The sequence below is a fragment of the Engraulis encrasicolus genome, chromosome 16 (genome assembly GCF_034702125.1).
Source record: "Engraulis encrasicolus isolate BLACKSEA-1 chromosome 16, IST_EnEncr_1.0, whole genome shotgun sequence".
Lineage (NCBI taxonomy): Eukaryota > Metazoa > Chordata > Actinopteri > Clupeiformes > Engraulidae > Engraulis > Engraulis encrasicolus.
The window spans coordinates 11,917,447-11,932,702 of NC_085872.1; the positions used below are offsets into that span (position 1 = coordinate 11,917,447).

At 43.0% G+C, this 15,256-nt stretch overlaps 1 protein-coding gene and 1 long non-coding RNA gene across 3 annotated transcripts; both read left to right on the plus strand.

Moving 5' to 3' along the window:
- Positions 1 to 870: 870 nt before the first annotated feature.
- Positions 871 to 3,006, plus strand: LOC134465980 (zinc finger BED domain-containing protein 4-like). The gene is made up of 2 exons (XM_063219878.1): positions 871 to 2,114; positions 2,316 to 3,006. The coding sequence occupies exons 1-2, from the start codon at positions 871 to 873 to the stop codon at positions 3,004 to 3,006; spliced, it is 1,935 nt and encodes a 644-aa protein (XP_063075948.1).
- Positions 3,007 to 7,193: 4,187 nt separating this feature from the next.
- Positions 7,194 to 12,784, plus strand: LOC134466293 (uncharacterized). 2 transcript variants are annotated; one of them, XR_010038267.1, is made up of 6 exons: positions 7,194 to 7,551; positions 8,185 to 8,340; positions 9,306 to 9,368; positions 9,944 to 10,038; positions 12,389 to 12,549; positions 12,676 to 12,784. It is a non-coding gene; the product is annotated as an uncharacterized LOC134466293 (long non-coding RNA). The 2 variants fall into 2 exon arrangements; XR_010038266.1 differs by having other exon boundaries at positions 7,194 to 8,340.
- The last annotated feature ends 2,472 nt before the right edge of the window (positions 12,785 to 15,256 follow it).

Consider the following 15,256-nt stretch of genomic DNA (forward strand, 5'->3'; position numbering starts at 1 on the left):
GTCAGAACGCCCGTGCTGCGTGCCGAATAGGGGGAGGGACACAACACACATTCGACACACAACACATAGGCTACATTAGGCCTACACATAGCCTATAGGCTGCTGTAACAAACACAAACACAGGGCACTTCAAATACAGCGCCATTGAAATAGTAGGCCTACAGTCTGCTTGTGTAGAGCAACCAATTTCGTTGTGGATGTTAGTGTTTCTAGGTCTAATTATTATGACTGTTGGTTTAAATGTCTTCTGTTTTTATTATTTTTATGAGTAACCCTGGTCTCTGTAGGCTATATTCAATTCATGGTGCAACTGTTTAGGCCCAGGCTTATTATTATTATTGTTGTTGTTGTTGTTATTGTTATTGTTGTTATAATTTATTGGACCTATTAGGCTATTAATATTATTAGGCCTATAATAATAATCATAATTATTATTATTATTATGGTCTGTTATTATTAGTGAAGTAGTAGGGCCTAGTAGCAATCATAGTAATAGCAGGCTTATAGCATTTTGATATTGTTGTAGGCTATTATTTTAAGAGACCTTCTAGGCCCACCTATTACGGTGGCTATTGACTGAATTTCCTTTGGGTAGGCCTACTCTAGGTTTCTTTAGGACTGTCTCTGTGACCTTTACCCCAGTTAAAGTCTACAACTGTCAATCTTACATTGGACTGAACAAGTTGCCATGGTATTTAACTGTTGACCGGCCCATTTGACCTTTTCGCCCAATAAGATACCTGTCAAGGAATACTCAATCCCCACCCCCATCCCCCACAGCAGCCCCTGAACTGCTCAATCACTCATTCACACATAGGAGAATCAGAGAGAGTGCATTGGTTAATTTGATGTGGTGATTTGAGTTTTGCAATGAGTAACAGGAAGAAGAGCGTGGTATGGAACCACTTGGACCCCACCACTACACCAGGGTATGCCAAATGTAAGCTGTGCAAGAATCTGAGTTCTAATCAAGGTGGGAGCACATCTAATATGATGAGGCATTTGAGGTCTCAACACCCAACAGTACTGCTCACCAACACCCAGGCAGAGGCAGAAGGAGACACAGACCCAGCAGAAGACCCAGCTGCAGCTGGCACATCTACTGCTGGCACAACGGGTGGAGCTGCTACTGCTGCTGCTGCTGGTGGTACATCCTCAACATCTGCAACTGCAACACCAGCAACTGTTAGGAAGCGCCAAAGGCAGACCACCATGGGGACCTTCATAAAAAAACCAATGGCACCTCACCAAAGACAGAAGGTGGATAATGCACTCATCTCCATGATTGCCAAAGACTTTCAGCCCTTTTCGGTTGTGGATGATGAGGGGTTTAAGGAGTTTACAGCTGCCCTGGACCCATCATACACCCTGCCAAGCAGGCACACTTTATCCAGGAAAATGCTGCCTGCTCTATATGATAAGGTGAGGGCAGAGTTGATGACGGACATCCAAAAGGCATCCGCTGTGTGTCTGACAACAGATTGCTGTACATCGCGGACCACAACCAGCTATATGTCTGTGACCTGCCATTACATCGCAGATGATTTCAGCTTGAAGAGCAACCTGCTGGACTGCTTCACCTTTGCAGAGCGGCACACGGCCGAGCAGTTGGCCTTCAAGCTAAATCAAGTGACAGAGGAATGGAAGATTAAGGAGAAAGTTGTGGCGTGCGTGACAGACAACGCAACAAACATAAAAAAGGCAGTCAAGGAGGTGCTGAAGTGGAACCATGTGAGCTGTTTTGCTCACTCCCTAAACCTTGTAGTGAGGCATGCCCTGGACCACAGTGCGGACATTATGTCCATTGTCAAAAAAGTGAAGGCCATGTCAGAATATATCAGGCGGAGCACAGTGGCCAGTGATAAGCTCCGCCACATGCAACAAAGCATGGGCCAACCACAATTGAGGCCGAAAATGGATGTGGTGACGAGGTGGAATTCCACCTTCTACATGCTGCAGCGCATCCGCCAAATTAAAGAGCCCCTCATTTCCACGCTGGCAATTTTGAATCCCCAAGAGCCAACATTGTCTCATGGTGAGTGGAAGGCCTTGGATGAGGCGTGTGCAATTCTGGCACCCTTTGAAGAGGTCACACGGGAGATGAGCTCAGAGAGGTATGTAGGCCTACTTATCTTTTATTATATATTTATATTATATATACCTCAATATATACCTCATGTTAAACATAAATTGTTTGTGATTGAAATATAACCATTCAATATTATACAATTTCATCTGAATATAATGAACCTGACATGATGAACATGTTATATGCATAACTGATCACTGTTTTTTCTTCTTCCTCTTTATTTTAGCTTTGTGACAGCCTCAAAGCCCATCCTGATTGTGAGAGGCCTGCAACGATTCCTCACCCACCACCAGAGGAACCCCCCTCGAACTGCAGCAGCGGGTACACTGGTGAAAGCTCTCGTAGTTGAGATTGGTGACAGATTCAAAACACTGGAGAGGAACAGTGTGCTGGCCGATACCACATTCTTGGATCCCCGATTTAAGAGGCATGGCTTTGTTAACGATCAGGTTGCCACCCAAACCATGGCGAGAATAGAGAGGGCAACACAAGACGTGACCACTCCTTCCCCACCCTCACCAGCACAGGAGGAGGAGAGTGAGGAGGCAGCCACCGAAACACAAAAAGAGCCGGTACCAGTGTTTTGGGCAGACTTTGAGGAAAGGGTGACAAGCCTCAGGCCTGACGTTCAAAACCCCAGAGCTGCAGCCTTACTTGAGGTGAAAGGCTATATATCAGAGCCACTATTGCCACGTCCCTCTGACCCTCTGCAGTGGTGGCAAGCCAGAGCCTTGGTCTACAAAAACCTGTGCACTGTAATGAAGACCAGGCTCTGTATTGTGGCTACAACGGTGCCCTCAGAGAGGATCTTTTCAAAGACCGGACTTATAGTCTCTGACCGCAGGAGCCACCTCACCACAGACAAAGTGTCTCAGCTGGCGTTTTTGAACGTAAACCTGAAGAGGAAACACAAATAGACATTTAGGCCTACACCTCTTCTCAAGCTTAGGCCTTCAATTGTTAAATATGTACAGCTTTGTTATTGCACAATTGCACTGGACTATTGCACCGGACTATTGCACTGATTATAAGCACACAGTTATGCCTACAAGGCTACATAGGAATAGTTACTATTTTGTTATCTTGCACATATTTTTTATGTTGTCCTTTTACTGCTTTTTATTGCACTGTTTTATCTAGTTTTTATATATATATATATATATATTTAATATTTCATAGTGTATTTTCTACCTTGCCCTTTTTTGTAAATATGTTTATGAGGGTATTGCCTGCCCTTTGTTACATTTAGGTCTACACCTCTCCTAATGCTAAGGCCTAATTTTGTTAAATGTTCAGCTTTATTCTTGCACTACTACGCTGATTAAAAAAGCACATAGTTAGGCCTAATTAGCCTACTATTTTGTTGTTACAAGTCTTGCACATATTTATTTTATTTCAATTGTGTTTTTTACTGCCTGTTCATTGCACTGTTTTCTCTAGATTTTCTATATTTTTAAATATTTTATAGTGTTAATATTGTATAGTTGTCATGTTCATTGAAGGTTTATCAGGGTATTGTCTTTTGTTAATTTTTTTTAGGTCTGCTGTTTTAACTGTTCACGTATTTCATTGCATTTCTCTTGTGCTCTTATCTAAGCCATTTTTGAAATGGTGAGATTTTATTTATAATTTTATTTAAATTTGTATTTGTGTATCATTTAGGCCTGTTTAATGTTTTACTGATCAATAAAAACACGACTTATGGTCCAACTTTGTACCGTTGCATTGTTTTCTCTAGTTATCTTTATCCAGTTCTCTTGCTCCGAGTCGCCGCCGAGTCAGTCACAACAGCGGCTCCGTCGGCAACTCGGTGAGAGACGAATCCTGACTGAGGTGCCGTTTCCACGTAGCTGGATATTTTTATATGTGGATATTTTTTTCTCCTGCTTGTATTGGTTTTGCATTGGTTTTGGCCTTCCGTTTCCACGTAGCAGATATTTAAAAATCCAGGTGCAGAAGAAAAAAATAGCAGGAGAAAAAAATATCCTGTTTAGGGGTCTGAAACGCATTTGTTACAATGGAGGATTTTTTTATCCACATGTTGCGTTTCCACGTAGCAGGAGAAAAAAATACCCTGCTAAAAAAATATCCTGCTACGTGGAAACAGCACCTGAGTTGCTGCTTTCAGCGAATCCCCGCCTACCCGGATCGCCGCTTAGGTTTCGTTATTGCCACAAGTGTGCGAGGCACAAGGCAACTCGGTCGGTAGCGGAAGCGAGTGGTCATCTGCTGCTCAACTTGACTCTGATCCTCCCAACTATTTAGGCTAAATGTTTAGTCTTCTTAAACACATAAACAACTCTTAGGCCTACAACAGTGGACTGTTATCATCATGAACATGATGTTCCAATGCTGACAAAGCCGCGGACATGTTTACTAGACCCAGGTGGGTCGGATCGCAGTAGTAGTTTTTGTTCTGTGATGAGCCTGTTGTAACTCGCGAATCCTACAGTAGCCCATGCGTGACCTGATCCTTTCCTGGCTCTGTTTTGTGGTGATCTCAGTGGCAGGGGTTTTGTTGATAAAACTGTCTCACTTTTTAATTTATCAAAGTGAATTGATTAATGGGACAAAAAAGGCGAGTCACATAGTCACTTAACGGCAGAAACGGTTATTAGGCTATTATTATTATTATTATTAATTTTTTTTATTTATTTATTTTTTTTTTTGATGATCCAAGTGATCCGTCCAATCCGGATCCCATCCTCTGGATGATCCAATCGATCCGAATCGCCCAAAAGATTCGAGTTAAGCACCTCTACTCGTCGGCGGACTGCCTCCGAGGTTGCGCGCCCATGAACTGGTTGGTCAACAACTCACTCACGTGTGTATATGGGTCTTGTCTCACACCTCTACACAAGTTTGCGCAGGTCCCCACTTCAGCTCCTCCTCACTGCCTGTCCCCCCACTCCTCACACCTGGTGTGTTAGTAGAGCAAACCGGTGCGAGCTCATCGTCTCGTTCATATTTGTGGCCGACTTTAAATGCTCTGTATTTAATAACACCCACATCGTGACAACAAGTTCTCGCTCACGTGCTTCCGTCAACGTTGGTCGACAGCAACAAAGTCGTATGGGCTTATTGACAGTTGATAGACGTGCGGTGCAACAGTCATAACGAAACAAGCATCTGCAAATTTGATATGGACAAAACAATCTCTTAACCCATCCATTATTGAGTTGTGTGGCATTGTTGTGAAGCATAGGCTAATGGCCGCATTCAGGTTAAGTTAAAAAAAAAAAAAACTTTTTTTTTTAAAAACTTTTTTCTCTAGCGCGCGGAAATAAGACGACCCCCCTTTTTAGAGTACTATTTTTATAACAAAAACCACGTCTTATATTCGGGCCAATACGGTAATTCCCGAAGCCTTGTATGCCCCAAGCAAAACCACCGAAAGAGAACCCCTCCCACTTCTGCCCACTGCACCAGTGATGCCCCCTGTCACCTTGACCCCAGCAAGACTGCTTGCTGAGCATCACACCTTCCATCTGCCGGCAGCTACACTCCAATCACCTGCCATCAAGATGCACCTGCCCTCCAACCTGCGGACACCATTGGCACCTGTGCAGCCCATACCAGCGCCCTCCACCCTCCTGACACCATTGACATCTGTGCAGCCTTTACCAGCGCCCTCCACCCTCCTGACACCATTGACATCTGTGCAGCCAATGTACTTTTTCCCAGATGTGGTTGAAGATGTGGAAAACATAGCAGAGGAAGACACTGGCCTCTTCGGTGCATTCACACCACAAGATGAAGCTCTCCCCCGGGATGAGGGACCCTCCACCTCCAGAGTAAAGTGTCATTCTTATACTGTACTTCTTTCAAATGTTACATAATATGTTACATTTGCATTAAATCCTCATGCAGACATATGCATGAGAATAGCCACACACATGTAGGCCTATATATAAGCATAATGTACACACATGTACGTACACGCACACTCACACAAGAACGTACGCATGCATCACACACACACACAATCATCCTATTTTTGCATTTTGATTCGACTACGCTTTTAAGTCCATGGATTTTATTTGCCAATTCCACTAACTATTAACTGCATCCAAAATGCAAATGCAAATCCAAAATGGGTTCTGGAGCTCTGAAAATGACACCCAAAATGATTGGTCAGACTTGTGAGGTCTTCTGGTCAAACACTGATGGGGTTTCCTTTCTATTTATAGCTTTTTATGAGAGTGTTCCCACTTGTCTCTACAAGGGGAAAAAATCAAGAGGCTATGTTGGGCACAAATATGTCTTCTGAAGGGGGAATGCTATGACGATGCAGGATCATACAGACCAAAACTGACAGTTTAGCAACAAAGTATTCCTATCTATGTACCAGCATGCCAAATTTGAACTTCCTACATGGTTTAGTTATTGAGCTACGGGCTTGTGAACTTTGACAAAAAAAATTGTGTGAACAAAATGGGCACCCCCCTCCCCCAGTAAAATTGGCTGTAACACGGAGAGTATGCATCTTTCATTCAAATAAATGTACAGTGTTTCTCTTAAGTACCATGGGTACACTTGGTAATATTTTCAGAATTTTTTGAGACCTAAGTGAGCGGGCTCTTGTTGATTTGGCGTGGAATGACCCTACTGATAATTGACATTTTGCTTTTGCCAAAAGCGTAGGCGAATTGTAGAATCACTCATTAACATGTTCTTCTTCTTATGTCATTTCTGTCTAGTTTGCAAGATCAGTCCAGTTCACTGACTTGATCTCAGTGCCACAGAGGGAGAGGGCCATCAGAAAGAGAGCGAGACTATGGTGTTATAATGTGGACAAAAGGTCCACGAGCGCCACTTACTGTACACGCGAGGTATTTTATTCTGCGCGCGCGCGCGTAGACACTGTCGCGCGCGCGATTTTGCTCTGCGCGCGCGCGCAAACGCTGCCACGCGCGCGCAAACACCGTCTCACGCGCGAGAGGTGACATGAATTTCCTCACGCGCGCGAGCAGAAATATGAATATTTAAATGATCTCCTCCCACTGGTTAGCATAACAAATGAGGCGGAAGTTTGTTTAGTCCATAGTAGTCAAACACAGAGATCTCAATTGCTGATAGACTATCGTTGCTACGGTGACTGCAAACGACCACCTTTGAAACACAACTGAAACGCAACTCACGGCTGCGCTGACAAGGGCATTCACCTCTTTATTAGTAAACCCATTTTATTTTTTGGTGGATGAAAACATTGTGTCAATATGCTATGTCTATGTTCGCCTTATTCACCCGGAACGTTCTAAAGACGTTGAGGGGTACACTTCAGGGGTACATTCGGCAACGCACCAGCTGTCATGCCGCCTCACTTTTGTGTGCCCAAATGTTCGTCCTCAAAGAGAAAAAAATCCTACCGTGGACAGACTTTCCACCGTTTCCCCAAAGAGCAGGCACTTCGCCGTGAATGTATAAATCACATCAAGAGGGATCCTGGTCCATATTTCAAGGTAAGATGCAAAATTATGTTCAATCATACGCATTAGCTAGCACAAATAAGCTAGCTCGCCAAACTTGTCATGACTCATGTAGCCTAATGACGCGAATGCCTCGGTGAAATAAAAAAAAAATATGAATGTGTAATTACACAACGCTACATTTATATGATATTTCCAGATCGCTATTTTCAAGATTAGGCTTTTAATTGTGTGGTAAGCGATCCGATGGCCATTGATTTTGTGCTACCAGAACCAGTAGCATAGGCCTACTTGATTCCCTGATTGTCGCTCCCAACGCAGGACGCTCCCCGGTCAGCTCGCTCCCACTAGCCAGACTATCGATCCCACCGCCATATAACGGAGCTAGTTATCTTTTTGATGTTAGTTTTTTGTTTCTAACCCTAACCCTAAACCTAACTCTAAACCTAACCCTAACCCTAAATGGCTTGTATGTGGCAGTGTATGATAATACGTGAAATATAATCGGGTGGGACTACACGTCCGGGAGTGATAGAAACACCTGGGACTACACGTCCGGGAGCGATCTCAGTTGGGAGTGTCCATCTACCTCCCGGCCTACTTGTGCCAAAATCAAGTTGTTTTGCTAACGAACTAAAATGCATACCCTGGTATTTATGGTTACAGATCAACGCTGAGACCAAGGTTTGCTCTGAGCACTTTGAGAAGCAGTGTTTTGTAAAGACCGCCCGTGGTATCACAAAGCTTATAAGGATGCCGTGCCACTTTGTTCGCCTGGACTTCAGAGAGGCCAAAGAGGAGAATCATCATTCGCAGACCGAGGTTAGTTTGTTCAGTCAATATTCAACTGACATGTGTTTAGCAACCCTCTAATAATAATAATAATAATAAACTGAGCATAACCGCGTTCGTCCCGCGACCGTTCCGCCTTGGTATGTTTTGACCCCTTACATATCGCACGAAGCAAAGCGCTCAGGCCTGGGCAGGTTGCCGTGGCAACGCTTCGCACAGCCCTGGCTGGTAGAGCTGTGAAGGATTTTGAATGCCAGGCAGCCAGTAGGGTACAGGGTACAGTACAGGGTACAGTACAGGGTAAGCTCGCTTTTATGCTGTTATTGAGAATTTGATTGAATGAGCAGGCGTTGTAAACTATTCTATGCATCAAAAAGCCCTATGTTCTGCGCAGTGCTCCTCCCTCCGAGTCCAGTGACTTTTTAATAACTCACTTTTCTAAAGTTTTAACTTGGATTTCTGTCACGTTTAAACGCCACCGCTCCTGGATCTCTCTCTATGCTGTGCCCTGCCTAGTATTTCTGAGTCCCCTGAAATAGGCTGTCTGCATTCTCTTTTTTAATGCACTGGGCCCTTTCTTTCAAATTAGTCAGTTTGTTTCAGATCTTGTCATTTCTGCTATAGGTGACTGCTCAAGATGTGGCTTCCTGTAGTTCAGAGATAGTTTTCAAAACTGCCTCAAGCTTATGTAGTAGTGTTAAGAATAAACAGGTGTGGAACATATGGCCTATATTTGAATAGTTGTGGGAATAACTGTGGGAACATGGAGCAGCAAGAATAAGCTGTGGGACCAATGGGCTGTGGGAACATAGAGCAGCTGACCCCCAACAGGGTCTTCATGGTTGTATGACCTGAATACATTTGACTTCTACTCTTTTCCACTATTAGACGCGCCTTTGTCCTGCACCTGGCCTCAGCGAGGTGGGATGTGCATACTCTTACTTTTATAAAAATGTTGTATATTGACCACTAATTCTGTGCATGCTGTCATACAGAGATGATGACCCATTCCTGAAGTTGGACGCCAGAATGCAGGAAGGTGCTGTTTAAGAGCCTAGGTAGGTATTTGCTCTCAAGACACTTGTCTGCGACAATTTAGGAAACACTATCAAAGTGTGTGAATGACAAAGACCAGCTTACAATGTTTTCTCTTCTCTTTTCTTTTGTTTCTGTGCTGTGTGGGACATGTTTGACATGTAAATAGACCACTAGGCTAGTTCAGTTGTTGGCGGTGGATTTATGTTGATTATAAATACAAGTCCTTTAGTAGGCTAACTAATTAATATGAGCATGACCTACTGTGTCATGCTAAACAAGCAGGAAGCTGGGCATTCTTGGCGACTCTGAGAACTATAATACAGGCCAAGTCGTCATTGTTATAAGATGGTAATAACATCATCAAATATTTGCCCTGTTGAATGGATGTACGTTTTTGCGTCACATCCTGTTGATGCTACAATTACGTGCACTGTTACATCAAGATCCATGAACTTGTCAGCAGTGCAGCCAGCCTTCTTTCTATGGTCGTAATGTAATCGTTTACAGCTCTCGAAATGAGCAGACAGCTCAGCTGCTTGGTGCATACTCTTACCAATCGGTCTATATTATTCCCTCTTGCATTATTTATTTTCAGGCGGTGGAAGAAGCACTTGCAGGTATGCTACCGACCAGGCTCCTCAACATCAATCCGAGACGGAAGATGAACCGGGATGAAGCAGTTAGATTGAGGTAAACATCTACACACCCCTGTTCAAATTCCAGGTTTTTGTTACGTAAAAAAATGACAGAAAACAAACTTAAAGCTTTAAAAGGAAAGAATAGAAAATAAAAAACTTCTATCTACATCGTTGCATAAATATGCACACCCTTAACCTAATACCTTGTTGCAGCACCTTTGGCTTCTATTACAGCACTCAGTCTTTTTGGGTAAGAGTCTATCAGCATGGCAAACATAGAAGTGACAATATTTGTACACTTATCTTTGCAAAAGTACTCAAAATCTGACAGATTGCGAATGCATCTCATCTGCACAGTCCTCCTCAGATTGCCCAACAGATGTTCCGTGTCATACAGGTCTGAACTCTGTCTGGGTCTTTCCAAAACCTCAATCTTATTCTAATGAAGCCATTTTTTGTTGATTTTTGGCATTTGCCTAAAAGTAATTGTCGTTCTGAATGATTAAGGTAATCCGCATCATTACCTTTCTAACAGGGGGCAGTATGTTTTATGCCACTACAATGGCCCCTGTGGAACTGTTCTAAATTCCAACCTCCCAGTTACAGCTGAAGAACGATAATCACATAGCATGATGCTGGCACCTTCATGCTTCACTTTACGCTTGGTGTTACCTTGGCAATGAGGTGTTGTTACCTTTTGTAATTATGTCCAAAATGTTAAACCTCGGTTTCACCTGACCATAATACATCTTCCCACATGCATTTGGGAGATTACAGAAATATTTTTTGCAAAATGTACTCCACCAAGATTGAACTTTTTGGTCATAATTCGAAAGGGTATATTTGGCAAAAAACATCACCCCAATAACACCATACTTAAAGTGAAGTATGGTGGTGGGAGGGTTCTTTTGTGCTGTTTTTCTTCAGCTGTCACTGGGGCCTTCATTAGGTAGGAGGCAATTATGAACATTTCCACAGGGGCTGTGGTAGTGGCACAAAATCTTCGCCCCCCTGGTAGAAAGGTGAAGATGCAGAGGAACTAATCTTTCACAACGACAATTTCCCTAAGCGCACACCTAAATCTACTAAAGACTGGCTTCACCAAAATAAAATGGAGGTTTTGGAATGGCCCAGATTGGGGGCCTTGTTGGGTGATCTGAGGAGGACTGTGGGAGATTGCACTCGCAATCTTTCTGATTTGGAGGGCTTTGCAAAGAGGGGTGAACGAATATTCAAGTGAAAAGAGAAGTCCGCGACACTGCTTGTCTATTTATTATTTAATCGAGCAACGTTTTGACCTTCAGGTCTTCATCAGGCAAAGACACTTTGCCTGATGAAGACCTGAAGGTCGAAACGTTGCTCGATTAAATAATAAATAGACAAGCAGTGTCGCGGACTTCTCTTTTCACTTGGATTTACTCTCATTGTCCTGCACCTGGCCCATCGAGTGGGATGTGCACACATCTACTTCTCTGAGGGTGAACGAATATTGCCATATTAATGTGTGCCATGCTGAGACTCTTACCCACAAAAGACTGTGCTGTAATGAAGGCCAAATGTGCTGCAACTAAGTATTAATTTAAAGGTGTGTACATTTTTGCATTGCATTGCATTGAATAATAGTTTAGATTGAAGGAGGGAAAAGCTGTGAATTTATTTGTCTCTCTGTCATTTTTTTACATCACAAAAACCTGACATTTGAAGAGGGGTGTGTAGACTTTTGGGAGCCACTGTACATGTAGAAATTATGTGTTCATATCACTAACCCTCTTGGTTTAGCACGATAATGAAAAGAACTGTGAGCAAAAATGTGGCTAGCAGAAAACCAGAGTGGCTAGTGACTTGGGAAAACCACTAGCCACTGTGGCCGGAGAGCAAAACATTATAATGTCAAACCCTTGTCTGTACCCAGACATGGGTTCTACCAGCTGTACGGATACCCAAACACAGCCTGTCACATCGTATGCAAAGCGCAAGTCTGAATTAAAATTTCTAAACGCATGTACGTAAAAAGTGGACCACAGTCACCTTGTAGTTTGAATACTTTTACTTGAAGGAGAGGATTGTGCACATCCCAGAGAAAGGTGCAGTACGAAGGTCAACTGTAGTTTTCAGAGTGAGGAGTCTGCACACTTAGAATCGTTTTTGTTGCGTTTTATTTTTTCATGGCAGGATACGTTTCTACCTCAACAGTCTTCTTCAGATTCTCAGATTCAGATTTTTCATTGTTTTTGGACAAGTTGGGTAAGACTGTATTATGTGCCAGTGCTTGAGTATTACCTGTTTGATTTCATTTGCCAACAATTAGAATTATTTTACACTGTCTGGACAAGATGTAGAAAACTACTACTGACCGACAGTGATATGTCATGTTCTTAATACTGTATATCCTGTCATTACAGACAAGGCGGCCGGAAACTTTGATGACCTCAATGACACTGGCTAGGTGAAGGACATCAAGAAAATGGCATCCGGTCACCAGACATCAGCTCATAAGCCACAACGCCATCAACCATTTTGCGCCAAAAATGAAGCCGTTCACATACCATGGCATCCTAAGCAGGTAATTTCATACCTCTCAGTAACCTCAGAATGTTGCTGGTGAAGGAGAACATCCCGTTCAATATCAATATTACACAGAATAAACAAAATCATCACTTCCCATAATTTCTACCACATGTTTCAATAGGCAGCACCACACTACTGTGCAACAGTGAGAGAGAGCGGGCAAGGACAAGTAAAACGGACCTACACTACAGCAAGACTTTGACACTTCTCCACGTGAGAGGCAGCCATCGGAGGAGATGATCCGACGCCATCACAGCCGATTTCCAAAATTGTACACCAAACTCTGTATGGGCGTGTGTGTGTGTGTGTGTGTGTGTGTGTGTGTGTGTGTGAGATATTGTAAAACTTTTCAGTCCTTCTTCTATACTATACAGTGTATAAATATGCATGTGAAAACCTAAATATGCATTAAAAACCATTACTGAGGTTAAGAAATGCATTATAACAAATACATCTGATTCAGGTGTACTGTACATTGAAATGTCTTTATTTGCCACAAATACATCACATCCTGGAAACCTGTACAATGTGTGGATTCAAAGGTCTGCCAGATCTTTGTGATGGCACAGGATTGCAGTGGAACCCAAACATAGCCTAGGAGCTCCCACGCCATCTCACCAACTGCCGATATGCAGTATGCCTGAATTTCCTGTACAGCAAAGAAATGTAGAGATTGTGCCTTCATCGAGAATAGGTCATTTGGAATCACAACAATTATTCAATTTACTTTGTGCGTGTGGTGTAGCTATTGCTGTTATTATGTTACTACTAGTGACCCATTTAGTTGAGCTTAATAGTCTACATGACATCTCTGCACTTGTGTTACCACTATTGGGATTGGCTGCTCCCTAAATGAAAATGAGAAAAACTTGCCCGGATGAAATGTTATGAACTGTGTGCGTTGTGCTGCTTGCTGAAGTAACATGACACCCACATCACCTTCCAGAAATAAAGTGTATACAGGCTACCTAACCAGAGTCCTAGAGACCTGTTGCTGCTGTGTGATGAAATCCAGGCAAAGACCCACCTGCTTTGGCAATTGCTGCAACATGTAAAAAAAGGTAGACAGATTAGGCCCCTGTAGATATGGCATGTGTAGATGGATTCACTTAATTCTTTAACCACTTAAATGGCTTGGGTCAGACAAGCTGGGCTGCACACTGACCTCTTCCATGTTGCCCATGTGGTTTCGTTGGCTGTGTGTGACCACCTCCGTACAGGGGCAGATTTATTTATTTATTTATTATTATTTATTTATTTATTAAAATGTCTGCACCTTTTTATTAAATGTATTGCATTGCACTGGTATCACATTGCATTAAATGTACTAGCCAAGTGACACAAACAGAGCAGGTAAATACAGTCTTGATCTGTACCATTTATGTCACTTCTTAAAGATTCAATTATTCAACTCTATATTCGAAGAGGCCGGTATTGCGCTACCATTTTCCATGAACCAGTCAACTTCTGGGAGTCATTGCAGTACTTTGAGAAAGTGATCTTACTTTCTAGCCTAATCATTCATTGTGCTTGTGTCAGTATTGTAGTGTCATTGGTTATTTACAGTGTGTCGACGCCATCTACTGGATACTCCACGCACGGTTCATTTTCTATCCACTTAATCATTTCATTCCAAAGCACAGAGTGAGCTCTTTGATGCAATGTAGGCTAAATTCACCCAGAGCTCTAGTTGTGTATACCCGTTGGATCGCTGAATACATAGCCTACATTAAATCCATATTTCAGCCGGTCTCAAGTCAACTGCGGCCGTCTTGCCCAGTGTCGTCACCAGCTATGGAGAACAGTGGCAAAATGAATGATTGTTCCAACCGATTTCAATAAAGGGTTTCTGATCTGACCGCTTGAATTGACTATCCAGCTCCCTCTTTTATTGCAATGCTTACCAGCAAAAGTATCAAACACACTTGAATCCTTACACATTACAAATATCTGACTGGACCATCGTAGGAAACAGGTTTGTACCGGTAGGCCTATGTCTCTCAGTCATGCATCATGCACGGAGCTGGATTTCAGTGAAACATTGCACTTACAACATGTTAACTTAAGGTCTATGTAAACGTGCATTTTGGTCTTCTTTGCAAAACAACTATGTCATCATGCCAAATACCTAGCCTGCTAACTTTAAGCTCTTAAAACACACTCGTCGTGAGCAAAATGAAGCTTGACAGGAATAGTCCTAGGCTACAACACGAACCATATTCAGTTGATGAAATGTCTACTCACTTTATTCCTCATCTGCTGTCTGCGAATCTCAACAAGTTCGCCCATGAAACAAACATATGTATTAAAAACAATGCTTTATAAAAATGGGTAAGAAATAGAGGTAAATGCCCTTGTCAGCAACCTTCAGTCATTCCACTCGTCAGTAAACGCGAGCTGCAGTCACCGTAGCAACGATATAAACAATTGATCTTGATATCTGTGTATGACTATTTCGGACTAAACAAACTTCCGCCTCGTTGGTTATGCTAATCAGTGGGAGGAGATAATTTAAATATTCATATTTCTGCTCGCGCGCGTGAGGAAATTCATGTCACCTCTCGCGCGTGAGGCGGTGTTTGCGCGCGCGTGGCAGCGTTTGCGCGCGCGCGCAGAGCAAAATCGCGCGCGCGACAGTGTCTACGCGCGCGCGCAGAATAAAATACCTCGCGTGTGCAGTAAGTGGCGCTCGTGGACCTTTT

What these genes read in the sequence shown, in the direction of transcription:
- LOC134465980 (XM_063219878.1), top strand. Translation starts at nt 871, where the DNA reads ATGAGTAACAGGAAGAAGAGCGTGGTATGGAACCACTTGGACCCCACC. An exon ending in CGGGAGATGAGCTCAGAGAG is followed by an intron (nt 2,115 to 2,315) that starts GTATGTAGGCCT and finishes TCTTTATTTTAG; the next exon opens with CTTTGTGACAGCCTCAAAGC.